The sequence below is a fragment of the Brienomyrus brachyistius genome, chromosome 5 (assembly GCF_023856365.1).
Source record: "Brienomyrus brachyistius isolate T26 chromosome 5, BBRACH_0.4, whole genome shotgun sequence".
NCBI lineage: Eukaryota > Metazoa > Chordata > Actinopteri > Osteoglossiformes > Mormyridae > Brienomyrus > Brienomyrus brachyistius.
Genome location: NC_064537.1, coordinates 35,855,093 through 35,867,376, shown reverse-complemented (window position 1 = coordinate 35,867,376; position 12,284 = coordinate 35,855,093). Strand labels below are relative to the sequence as shown.

General features: G+C 39.8%; 1 protein-coding gene across 1 annotated transcript; it reads right to left on the bottom strand.

Annotated features, from left to right (window-relative positions):
- Nucleotides 1–1,727: 1,727 nt before the first annotated feature.
- Nucleotides 1,728–3,633, bottom strand: LOC125741679 (uncharacterized). Its single transcript, XM_049012895.1, has 2 exons — nt 3,397–3,633; nt 1,728–3,055 (listed from the first exon to the last, which is right to left on the bottom strand). Exons 1-2 carry the CDS (start codon nt 3,464–3,466, stop codon nt 2,454–2,456), a joined length of 672 nt encoding a protein of 223 aa, XP_048868852.1. The 5' UTR covers nt 3,467–3,633; the 3' UTR covers nt 1,728–2,453.
- Nucleotides 3,634–12,284: the final 8,651 nt, after the last annotated feature.

Here is a 12,284-nt window from a genome sequence, read left to right as displayed (position 1 = left end):
TCAATTCTGTGAAGAAGGCTTCAGGGAATTCAAGAAAGTCCAGCAACTGCCAGGACTATCTCCTAAAGTTCATTCAGCTGCGGGATCGGGGCACCACCAGTGCAGAGCTTGCTCAGGAATAACAGCAGGCAGGTGTGAGTGCATTTGGAGGATGGCCTGATGGCAAGAAGGGCAGCAAAGAAACCACTTCTCCCCAAAAAAAAAAAACATTAGGGACAGACTGATTTTTTGCAAAAGGTACAGGCATTGGACTGCTGAGGACTGGGGTAAAGTCATTTTATCTGATGAATACCCTGTCAGATTGTTTGGGACATCCAGAGAAAAGACTGAAAATGTGAGTGCTACCATGAGTCCTGTGTCATGCCAACAGTAAAGTCCTGAGACCATTCATGTGTGGGGTTGCTTCTCAGCCAAAGGAGTGGGCTCACTCACAATTTTGCCTAAGAACAAAGCCATGAATTAAAGAATGGTACCAAAACATCCTTGAAAGCAACTTCTCCCAGCCATCCAAGAGCAGTTTGGTGACGAACAATGCCTTTTCCAGCATGACGGAGCACTGTACCATAAGCCAAATGTGATAGATAACTAAGTGGCTCGGGGAACAAATCATCAACATTTTGGGTCTATGACCAGGAAATCCCCAGACCTTAATCCAATTGAGAACTTCTGGCCAGTCCTCAAGAGGCGGGTAGAGAAACAAGAACCCACAAATTCTGACAAACTCCAAGAATTGATTATGCAAGAATGGGCTTCTATCAGTCAGGATTTGGCCCAGAAGTTGATTGACAGCATGACAAAGCAAATTGCAGAAGTCTTGAAAAAGAAGGGCCAACACTGCAAATATTGACTCTTTTTGCATAAACTTAATGTAATTGCCAGTAAAAGCTATTAAATGCTTGAATTTATACTTAAGTATACCATAAAAACATCTGACAAAAAGATCAACAAATACTGCAGCAGCAAGCTTTGTGAAAACTTTTGGCCATACGTATACTGTCACTGATCAGTGGGTTCTACTTTGGATAAAATTTGCAGAACAGGAAGGCTAGCCACCAAAAATGAATATTAACTTTATTATACAATATTTTGAAAGTCTGAACACTGTTCTTGTTCATTTTAGCTAATTCTGTGTATATACTATCAATAACAACATTCAACTGAAAGTTGTTTAGATCTTTGGGAGTACTGCAGGAGGGACTAGAAAAAAACTAGGAAAAGCTCACCCTGATTCTCATCTTCCATCTACAATGTGGCAATAAAAAAACACACTCCCTGTAAAATCTGCAAGGTCTCAGACACACACTGACAGTACTTTAAAATACAGGATGCAGCAGCACGCTAAAATGTATTACTACTACTTAGTGCTTGGGTAGAACCTCTATGGCCAGACACTGACTCTGTGGCCTACAACACATACCACAGTCACGTTCTAAAATAGGCTACACCTTGATTTCAAAGGCTGCAGTACCTGGATATGATAAAATGTGAGAAGGCAAGCACAGCGGTCTTCATCACCTTCATAGAGCACATTTTTGTCAGGGTGAGACAAATCTTGCAATGGGTTACTGGGTTGCAGTATTAGAGGGAATGAAAGGAGGTCTGGTTACGTGAATGGGAGACAATGAGAGATGTACCTCATAGAATAACAGAACTACAACTTGTCAGGCTGATAAAAATGCACAGGAAACATAAGAAAAATAAGTCACATTAAAAAGTACTCATCAAGATTCATTAAAAAAAGTTTATTAAAGGGTAAAATGTACTGTTTTGGGACTTGAAATGTAAACATCTTTTCCCCCGAATCTCTGCATGGTCCTAATTTCACACTCTGGTTATGAACCAAAGAAACATGCAATATTTAGCACTTTTCAGCCACACACTTATTATGGCAACTCCATTTCAGAAAAAACAATACCATTGCTAATCATATTTCATAAAAGTGAATGGGAAGAAATATAGTTGATCTGTATTCAATTTGTATTGTATTTTGTACTTTATTATACCTCCTGCAACTCAAAGTAGAGCATCGAGCTAACAATGTAATGGTTGTGGGTTCAAATCCCAGGGAGCACACATAAATGGTAACCCTTCCCTCATCTTTAAATCAGTTAAATGACAATGAGTAAATTTCTCCAAGTAAAAAATGACGTTTTTTAAATCCATCAAAATAAAGTACACAGTCTTCCTAGGAAATTCTATTTCCCGTTGCATTGCTTACAATGATTTATTAAGACTGGTACATAAAAGACCACCTATATAATTATATTATATACATACATACACATGTATGTATATGTGGTTTCATGAGGCTTTTAGCCTTAGTAAGCAGGAGTAGCCTTATCTATAACCTTAATCTATATGGATTATATATAGAAATTATCTGGTAACACCTCAATGTTCAAAACAGTTTTTTTGGTTATTTGAGAAACTCAATCCAGCTCTTTAATACCTACTTAGCCACTGCTTTCTGTAACATATTGAGAGTTGCGATCTTCAGCCAAGCTAGAAATGGCTTTGGCCAGATTATTAATAGCTTCTATCTTTCTCTCTTCCAGAGCCTTCTGTTGTATCCAGAGATCCATCTTCCTCTCTTGCAATTCTAAGTATAACTGTAGAACATCCTGAGTAGGCTTTGTGGACAGCGGGGCAGGAGGTAAAGGAGGAGTGGGAAGAATAGGAGTGAATTTTTTATTGGCCATAACCGTGGCTAACTTTCCAGTCAGTTTGTCATCTCTCTGTCCATCCAGCTCATTACTGGTTTTCCCCAGGACATCATGCATGGCCTGAAAAAACTCCCAGTGAACAATCTGAGCCCCTCGCCTCTTGGCCCGTTCTGCATTCTTCCTGTAAGTCGACAACATATTCCTCCACTTGCTGTCGCATTCGTAGGACTTCACGGTGACGTCCTCCCCCGACTCTCTCAGCTTAGCGGTCACCCTTTCGGCCACAGTCGCCCACAATTTCTTCATTTTACAAACCGGCCGGCTAAACTCGCCATCCATGGACAGCCGTGTTCGCACCAGCAGCCAAGTGGCCTGCTGAGTCCAGACAAATTCTGAAAAGAGGGTGGAGATGGAGGAAGGATGTTTATTAGAGCAATTACACATTTAAAATTAAATTATACATGTTAAATTGCTGGATATTCAACCGTACGACATTTTACATTTTCATAGATATTTAATCATCACAGGTTGCAAAATAATGGGAGTTGTTAGTTTTCAGGAATATGAAATGCAGTTTACTTTATCAAATTAGCTACTCGCTAACCATTTGGCAAGACATTAAAATACATGAAGACATTAAAATACAGGACATGGATAAAATATAAATCATAAGTAAGTCAGTAGGCTAATGTACTCAGTTATCAAAACATCGTTTAACTTTTTTAAACTGTACCCTTTTTCGACTTTTCTATTTTGGCAGCAGCCGTCGGCACGTCAAAGTCGTTTTCACTTTCCATTGCCATTGTTTCGTTGGAAGCGACAATTAATTTAACTCGCCTGAGAAGGCTTATGATGTACTGGATCTTGCAAGATCTCGTCGTGGAATTTAACAACTGAAACACTACCAACAACCCTTCTGCAGAAACCAAAACGATTATTTTAACAACAACCAACTCGCTGGCAATAGTGCGACGACGCGACGGCTACGTGAGAGTCTTGAATACATATGGGGGATGTAGTTTGTAGGCCTCTTGTCGTAAGCGGAACGTAGAGAATTAAACTATACTCCCAGCATGCTTTCGGCAAACGAAGAAATGCTTTGACGTTTCATGGGAAATGTAGTACGTTTTGCCAGAGGCTATTTTTAATTATAGATTTTTTTGAGCAGAAGTCCGGAAAGTAGATTTTACACTTGCCCTGTCATTTCCGTTATCGTTGTAGTGATATCTTTTTTTGTTCGTATGGCGACTTTGTAAAATAAAATGCCTTAGCGATCGGGAAGATTGTTTTTTAACAAATAACTCAAGATTTTTATTTGTCACAGGCATGGATGTAGTTTTACATCAGCAGTGAAATGAAATTTCTGTGCAATAAACAAGTCAGAATTTAATTAAATTAACAAAATAAGTATATATAAAGAAACATAAAGTTTATAATAGTAAAGATAAAGTTATATAAAAAATATTTAAAGTGCAATCATAGGTTATTTTAGTTTTTAATTAGTGGTGTTAATGATCCCAATGACCTGGGGGTAGAAGCTTCTCCTCAGCCTTTCAGTCCCTGCTATAAGGCTCCAGAGGCACCTATCTGAGCATAGCCACTAGAACAGTGTGCAGCATGGGTGGAGAGTGTCTCTGATGATACCCAATGCCATGGACATCTGGAGGTAGATGTCCCGCAGGCTGGATAGCTCTGTCCTGGTGATTCTCTTGGCACACCATTTCACCCTCTGCAGGGCTCTACAGTCCTCAGGGTTGCAGCTATCGTGCCACACAATGATGTTCCCAGAAAGCACAGATCCCACAGTTGTGCTTTACAAAGTTTTGTTGGTCTTAAAGAAGTTCAGGTCCATGTTGTTAGCCTGGAACCACAGAGACAGTTCCTCCTTGTGTTCCAGACATTCCATCTCATCTCTGATGGAGATCAGGTCTGCCACCATTGTGTCAACCGCAAATTTCACAGTGGTATTGGAGCTGTATATGGTTGTACAGTCATGTGTACAGGGAGTAAAGCTGAGGGCTCAGAACACAACCTTGTGTGGTTTGGGTGTTAAGTATGAGGGTGTTAGAGGTGCAGCAACCAACCCTCACCAATTGCGGTCTACCAGAGAGGAATCTGAGAATCCAGTCATAGAGGGAGGAACTCAGTCCCAGCTCGTTGACATTGGTGATCAGTCTAGTAATTATGGTGTTGAAGGCAGAACTGTAGTTAATAAACATCAGCCTCGCATAGTTTCCCCTTCTGATGTCCCGGTATGAAAAGCTGGAGTGAAGGACATAAGAGATGGCATCATTCGTGCACTGGTTGGCCTGGTTGGCAAACCGAAGACGGTCTAAAGAGCTGGGTAAAGATGAACAGATGAAGTATTTGATGATCTTCTCAAAGCACTTCACCAGCACAGAGGTCAGTGTAACTGGGCGCTAATCATTTAGGCAGGCTGACTTGTTCTTCTTGGGTACAGGCACAATTGTGGATCTCTTGACTCTGTCAAGGACTGATTGAAGATGGAGGTGAATAATGGTAGAGTAGAATGATAACATGTACACAGACTACTGTTATTTCTATAGACATATCCTTAAAAACCATAATTTTGTAGCGTAATGGTTTGCTGGTGTGTCAAAAAAATGCAATTCTGCTTGATTTTTCAAGTCAGCAGTGTTGTGTGGGTATCAGGAATGGCAAAGCCACAGATAAAAGTGGCTCAATGATGAAAGAGGTGAAAGGATGCTCACTGAAGGCTGACAGTCTACAGTTAGTGAAATAACAGTCCATAAAAACATTAATGCTCACAGACCCATAAAAGAATGAACAATTGACTGATCTGACTGTGGTACTGCAAAAACAACTGCATGTGTCTTTCATGCCAGAGGTCAACATTGCTGGATGGTGGTACTGTAATGTTATCTTTTTATCGCACAATGGACCCTTTGATAAAATGAAGCCATGTTTGAATGCCACAGGACATGTGAACATCAGTGCTCAACTGGTGAATTCCTTCATGTCAGTAGAGTATTTCGGGATGATTTTTTTTCAGAAACATGATATGCAATGCTGCAAGGCTCAGATTGTCAAGGGACAGTTTCATAAACATAACTGTGAATTCAACATAATGAAATGACCTGCCCAATTATAATAACTGAACATCTAGTCAGACAAAATGGAAAGGGCAATCCAGAGGAAAAATTCATTGATAGCCAACTTGACATGGGATGCACTGTGTCAGTATGGGCCATCATGCTTGTGGAATTCTTCCTTCACCTTGTTGATTTCAGGAAGGTTGCAAGTGTCCACAAATTTATCCTCCTGGGTAGTTTCACTTCGCACCTGCTCTAAGTAGGCTCGTTGCGTGAAACAAAAGGGAGTTGTGAGTAGGATGCAATATTAGGAAGGCATGTTTTATACACACAATGTGTGTCTCCCAGTAGCAACTCCCAAGGTAAGCATATGGTAATTATATTCTCCTTTTATAGATTCAAGGGAACGAGTACGTGTTATCATCATCATTGTTTAGTCAATAAATACTGCTTTTAAAGCACAGTTATTCTATTGATTAAATTCTTAGTCACTGTTCCTGGAGTCATTTAGGTCTTAAACCAGTAAACTACACGTTAGAAGTTTTTGTTTCCATTTTAACACTAAGCAACTTATTGCATTACAGTGGGAAATTGAGAAACCCAGTAAAAAAAATTGCTCAATTACTCCTGCTACCTACTCATTTATATCAGTTCCAGTATCTCATGAGGAGACAATCATTATAATGTTTCCAGTACACTGAAACGGAAAGCATGCAGATGGGAGAAAAATATGTTCACAATTGCCTTGGAATGACTGGCCTGGTTCCTGCAGGTGACTAGATGAAAGTGAGCTCCTTGTAATGTGTGGTAGTGAAGATACCATGGGAGAATGCCTGAAAAGAAATGAGGCTGAGAGAAGCCCATGAGAGGAATTGACTCAGATTGTGTCTTGCATCACCACTAGACCGATCCCAATTGGTTCTGTAAACCACTTTGGGTGTCTTCAAAAGTGCTGTATAAATGTAACATTCATTCATTCATTCATTCATAGGAAGTAGCTCTGCAGAACTTGTCCTGTCTTTGATGCTCAGAATATGTGTGGAAACACAAGACCTTGTGCTGATTACAAATGACAGCAGAGGGAAATGATATTTGCATTAGATAAGGTATGTTAAAATTGATACCTGGAGAGATATATGCCAGTTCTGACAATTAATTTGTACCACTAGCTTGATAATCATTTGTTATATATTGACAGCTAACTCTGCTGATACTTAGGTTTGCGAGTGTATGTAGGCTGAGTTTCCAATGAATGATCAGTAACATGTGCAAATTAGCAATGTCTATGCAACACATTACATGACATTTTATGAACCTAATAGAACAGCTATTCAGAGAGAGAATTATGCTTTTTCCAGTCCATATAGTACAGAGCGTAAACGACAGACTGTTTGTCCGATGGATGCTTTAGAATGTGGATATGACAATGGTTCAAAGTTGAACTGCATGAATGTGTGGAAAACTGGAAATCACCCTTCTCTTTGCCGTCTGCTTTGGTGTGGTTTATACCTCCCCAAGGAGAGTAGCTAGACATTCTGCGCACCTTGAGAAAATGTGACCTTAGGCCCCCTGGGGGTTGACACTTTCAATTGCTCAGTTGATTTTGGGGCCCCTACAAAGTGCGGAGCCCCCTGAATTGGTCATGGTATCCATGCCTCTCTCACACCTGTACCCCACCTCCCTCTGGACTCAGTGAGGTATCCAAAGTGCTATAGAACAGAGTGTGTAAGTGGGCTGTCAAGATACAAGGAGCTGCCTTGGCACTGGGAGAGAGCCACCAAGGGAGATTATGCATAAAGCTGATGGAATTCTTAAACCTATGAATCACATCAGTGATAGAAAATTGTGATTTCAAGTCTCTAATCAAATTTGTTTTTAGTTAATCAGAGTTATCATCCATCCAGCTCACAGGAGGTGGTTTAATGAGTGGGAATGAGATTGATGATGCAGTCCAAATCAATGAACTAAGTAAATTAAGGAAAATGGTACAGTTATATCCTTTGTACATTCTCCAGTGCACAAGAGACAACTGTAAAAATTTCTACATTAGTTGTTTTCTTTTCCAATATCCAACAAACATCGGTAAAAGCCAGATTTTCAAAATTCTTCATACAATCCGCAATACCAACATGCATCTGGACCAAACAATTGATCTCACCTCCAAAACTCACTCAAACCACTTCCTACACAAAATAAGTTAATTCCACCTTAACACTGGCACCAATTCTCACTGAAAGTGTACATTGTCAGTCAACACACTAATTTAAAAAACACTAACAATAATGTAAACTGAAGCTTTCATGTTACCTCCTCTTGTAAGAACACTAAACACTGTCAGCAATTTCACTGTCAATACTGATGGCAATTCAGGTACTGATGGCAATTTGCCACAGCATCAGAGCTAGTTGAATACATATTTGCTAAGAATGAATTCCATGTACATTTGTATTTAAATATTCTTGAATCAGAAGTGGTTAGACCACTCTTCTCTTCTTTATGGATTTTCCAGCGTACAATGTGACAGCATAATTTATATTTGTGTGAAGTTCAGTGAACAGTTGAACTCTTACAAGAGTTTACAAAGGTATTGACTATGTTGTTATAATGTTCTTCATTGTTTTGTAGCATTTCTCAAATGACAATTAAAATTTGCAAAAAAAGCCCAGTTTAATCTTCACACCATACTGTCACTTCTGCACAGCAGAACATTATTTCTCATTGCTTTGTGCAAATTTCCAAATGTTTTAGTACATGTATGCAAATGGTTTTGTACAATTGTCATCATTTGGCACATTTTTCAGTTGCTTTAGTCTTGTGGGCCAAAATAGATTATGTAGTTTCCCACTGTTTTTTTGGGTGTAAAAATATTATAGGTATGGGGTCATCATGTTAAACGCTACAAGCTAAAGTTAACAAAGCTTTCAAAATGATTTAAAAATACATTCCATAAATTGCAGTGAGACGGCAATGCTGTGATTTTGCTTCCGATACAGAACATGACTTTGTAGTTTTGATGTCCTTGTATTGCCATTTTGCTGTGTTTGTGTTATGCAGCACTGTGCAGTGTATGCTTTGTTTGCTATTGTACTGTGTCTGGAGACCTGAAGAAGAAATTACATGTACATGCGAGTGCTTTCTCTTAACAATGAAATGCATATGCTGTAATGAAATGCTGTGCAATGTTGAAACTGGTGTCTTTGATGTGAATAATTATTATTTTACTACTGAAAACCAGTGTGACAATGAGAGTGTGAACCGACTATCATTCAGAATTTTGTAGCTCAGGAGCATACTTACACTGACATTTTGATAATACATCTAAGCATTATGATTGTACTTTTTACAAAACATTTGTAAAAAAAAAACATTTTAGTGGCACTGACAAATTCAAAGGTGGAATTGTTTGCTTTTGAGACAAGAGTTAATTGCTTTGGGTAAGTTGTTTTGAGAAATGCTCTTGTAGTCTTGAGAATGTTAAGCATGTTTCTTGAAAACCCCTCATCTGATATTTTAATGATACTGTTTATTCTGTACTTTATGTGTGTGTAATATTGGTGTGTTAAACAGTATGATTATGTGAAAGGACCAGTAGTACTCTATAATAATCTGTATACAAACAAAGTAAAATAAAATAACAAGAAACCATTAGTGCACTTCCAACGCATACCTGTTGTCAGGAATCCAGGCGGGATTGACACAAGGGCTTGGCATCATGCAGGCGAGGAACGGAAATGTGGACGGTCCACTTGCAGCTCGCAGGGAAACAGGGGTTTATTAAGAGAACATAAAACATAGGGAACTCTACAAATCAAAAAGAACCATGAGGGGTCAAAACTAAAAAGGGGAAAAACAAACACTAACTACAAATGGGGGAGGGAAACAAGGGACAGGTAGGTAGGTAGGTAGGTAGGTAGGTAGGTAGGTAGGTAGGCTACAAATAACAGAACATTCAACGTCAGTAACATACATCAGCAACAAACATCAATGACTCCAGAAGGAACACTGGGATCAGGAACTTAAATACAAATGGTTAACAAGGATAACGCAGGACAGGTGAAAACAATTAACAAGGACTAGTAAAACAGGCAATAGGTGACACTAATAATTAACTCAAAGAACTAAACAGGAAAACTAAGAACTGAAACAAAGAACGAACGAAAACAGAATCTATCACTGGGAATAACAAAGAATGGTAAAACACAACTAAGGCACAAAGCAAGAAACCAAAACTAAATACAAATCACAGAACTAAACTGATACAAATGAAACAGTAGGAACATAATACAAAAACAGAGGAGGTGGGATTCAAACACAAGTAGGGGAAACACTAAAGACTTGGACAATGAGAGAAGACAGGAAAGACTGGGACAAACCAGGTACTGACCTTGACACCTGTCTCTCTAACCAGTCGTGCACACAAACACTTTTCTAAAATGCACTGCTTAAACACTGTTTAATAATGTGGCACTGACTTCAGACATGGTTTTTGTTGGTCAAAAGCACAATGTTGCCTTAAAATAGCAACACGCCAACAATGTATCTGGCCATGCCTCATTTAAAAAACACCATGTCTATGAGTGGGAAACGGGCACCAAATCATTTACTGTTTTGGTGATGTACACACTTGGCTTGAAAATGGTATGAAACTAGCTTTCTGCCAGTGCAAAATAGGGCCCACAGAGTGATTTCCAGTAATAATTTCTCTTGTATAAGTTGTATGCCACATTTCCTGAGCATTAATGTTCAAGACCCTACATTATGTTTCATTTTCTTTGGCTAGACTTTTCATTATCTAACTGATGTACACACGTTTTATCTACATTCATATTTTGTTTATTTGTACTTTTATATTCTTTCTATTTTTATTTTTAATTGAAGGACCAGATACTGGAACATAAACTTAGACTCAGCTAAAATATACACTGTATGGACAAAAGTATTGGGACACCTGGCCATTACACCTACAGGAACTTTTTTGACACCCCATTCTAAATACATAGGTATTAATATGGAGTTTGTTCTTCTCCCTTTGCAGCTGTAAGAGCTGCCACTCTACCGGAAAGGCTTTCCACAAGATTTTAGCGTGTGTAGTAATTTTTGCACATTCATCCAGAAGAGCATTTGTGAGGTCAGGCACTGATGTGAAAGCATGGCCTCGCAATCTCTGTTCTACTTCATCCCAAAGGTATTCGATGGGGTTGAGATCTGGGCTCTGTGCGGGCCAGTCAAGTTGTTCCACACCAAACTCACCCAACCATGTCTTTATGGATCTTGCTTTGTGCACTGGGGCACAGTCATACTGTTCCTACAGAGGTGGAAGCATAGAATCGTCCAAAATGTATTAGCATGCTGAAACATTAAGAGTTCCTTTCACTTGAACTAAGGGGCCTAGCCCAACCCCTAAAGAACAACCCTACACCATTATCCCCTCTTTACCAAACTTTACAGCTGGCACAATGCTCTCAGGCAGGTAAGATTCTCCTGGCATCCGCCACACCCAGACTTGTCCATCAGACTGGCAGACAGAGAAGCCTGATTCATCACTCAACAAAACACTGTTTCAAGCGGTTTCCATTGCTTCAGAGTCTAATGGCGGCGTGCTTTACACTCTATTGTACACTTGGCATTGCGTTCCGTGATGTGAAGCTTGCATTCAACTGCTCTGTCGTCTGTTGTCTGAGGTGCTCTCCTTGTGCCTGTTCTGTGTGTCTGTGCTGTTCCCCGTGCTGCGTTGATGTTTTTGCTTTTGTTTCCCCAGGTTTTGTCGTGTCCTTGGTCTCGTCTCATCACTCTCCTTGCGTGCGCCCAGAGTGGGCGCCTTTAGGGGGAGGGGTACTGTCATGCCCCAATCGTCCGCTCCTTCCGTGTGCCACACCCCCTCGTTAACCCCGTGTGGATTCCCCGTGTTTACCAGCTGTTTCTGATTGTTGTCATTAGGCCAGTGTATTTAAGTCTGCATTAGATATGTTTTCCCCAGTCCGGTCAGTGAAGTCTTCCGTCAGTTTTGTGGTTTGCCTTGCATGTTTCTATAATAAATCCCTCGTTCCCCACTTCCTCACCTCCCTGCTCCTGTTTTCCTGGTCGGCGCGCATGACAGTGCACATGTTAGGAGGTGGATGAACAGTGGTAGCTAAATGTATCTAGGATCCACACTATTATGACCCAGACAGATAAATGTAAAGAAGAGAAGTATAAGATATGATAGTAGAATTAATCAGATATATAACAGAGGGGACCCAGTGTGGATTCTGATATGTGATTTGGTATTAATGGAGGTGGGGAGGCCTTCTGAAGTGGAAAAAAAAACATTTAAGAGATGTGCATAATGTTTGCTTTTTTCTTATTTCCCAATTCAGAAGATTTTTTTTGCCACAGCTAGAGCCACGAGGAGAAATCTGGTATATTCCTTATTCAACTGATAGATGTGTCCATCATCAGATAGAGTACAGGTGACAGAGGGATGCAGCAACTCAGGAAGAGTGATAAGGAATTTATGACTTCTTCACACAAATACTGGATGGGTGTGCATAGCCATAAGGCATGTAAA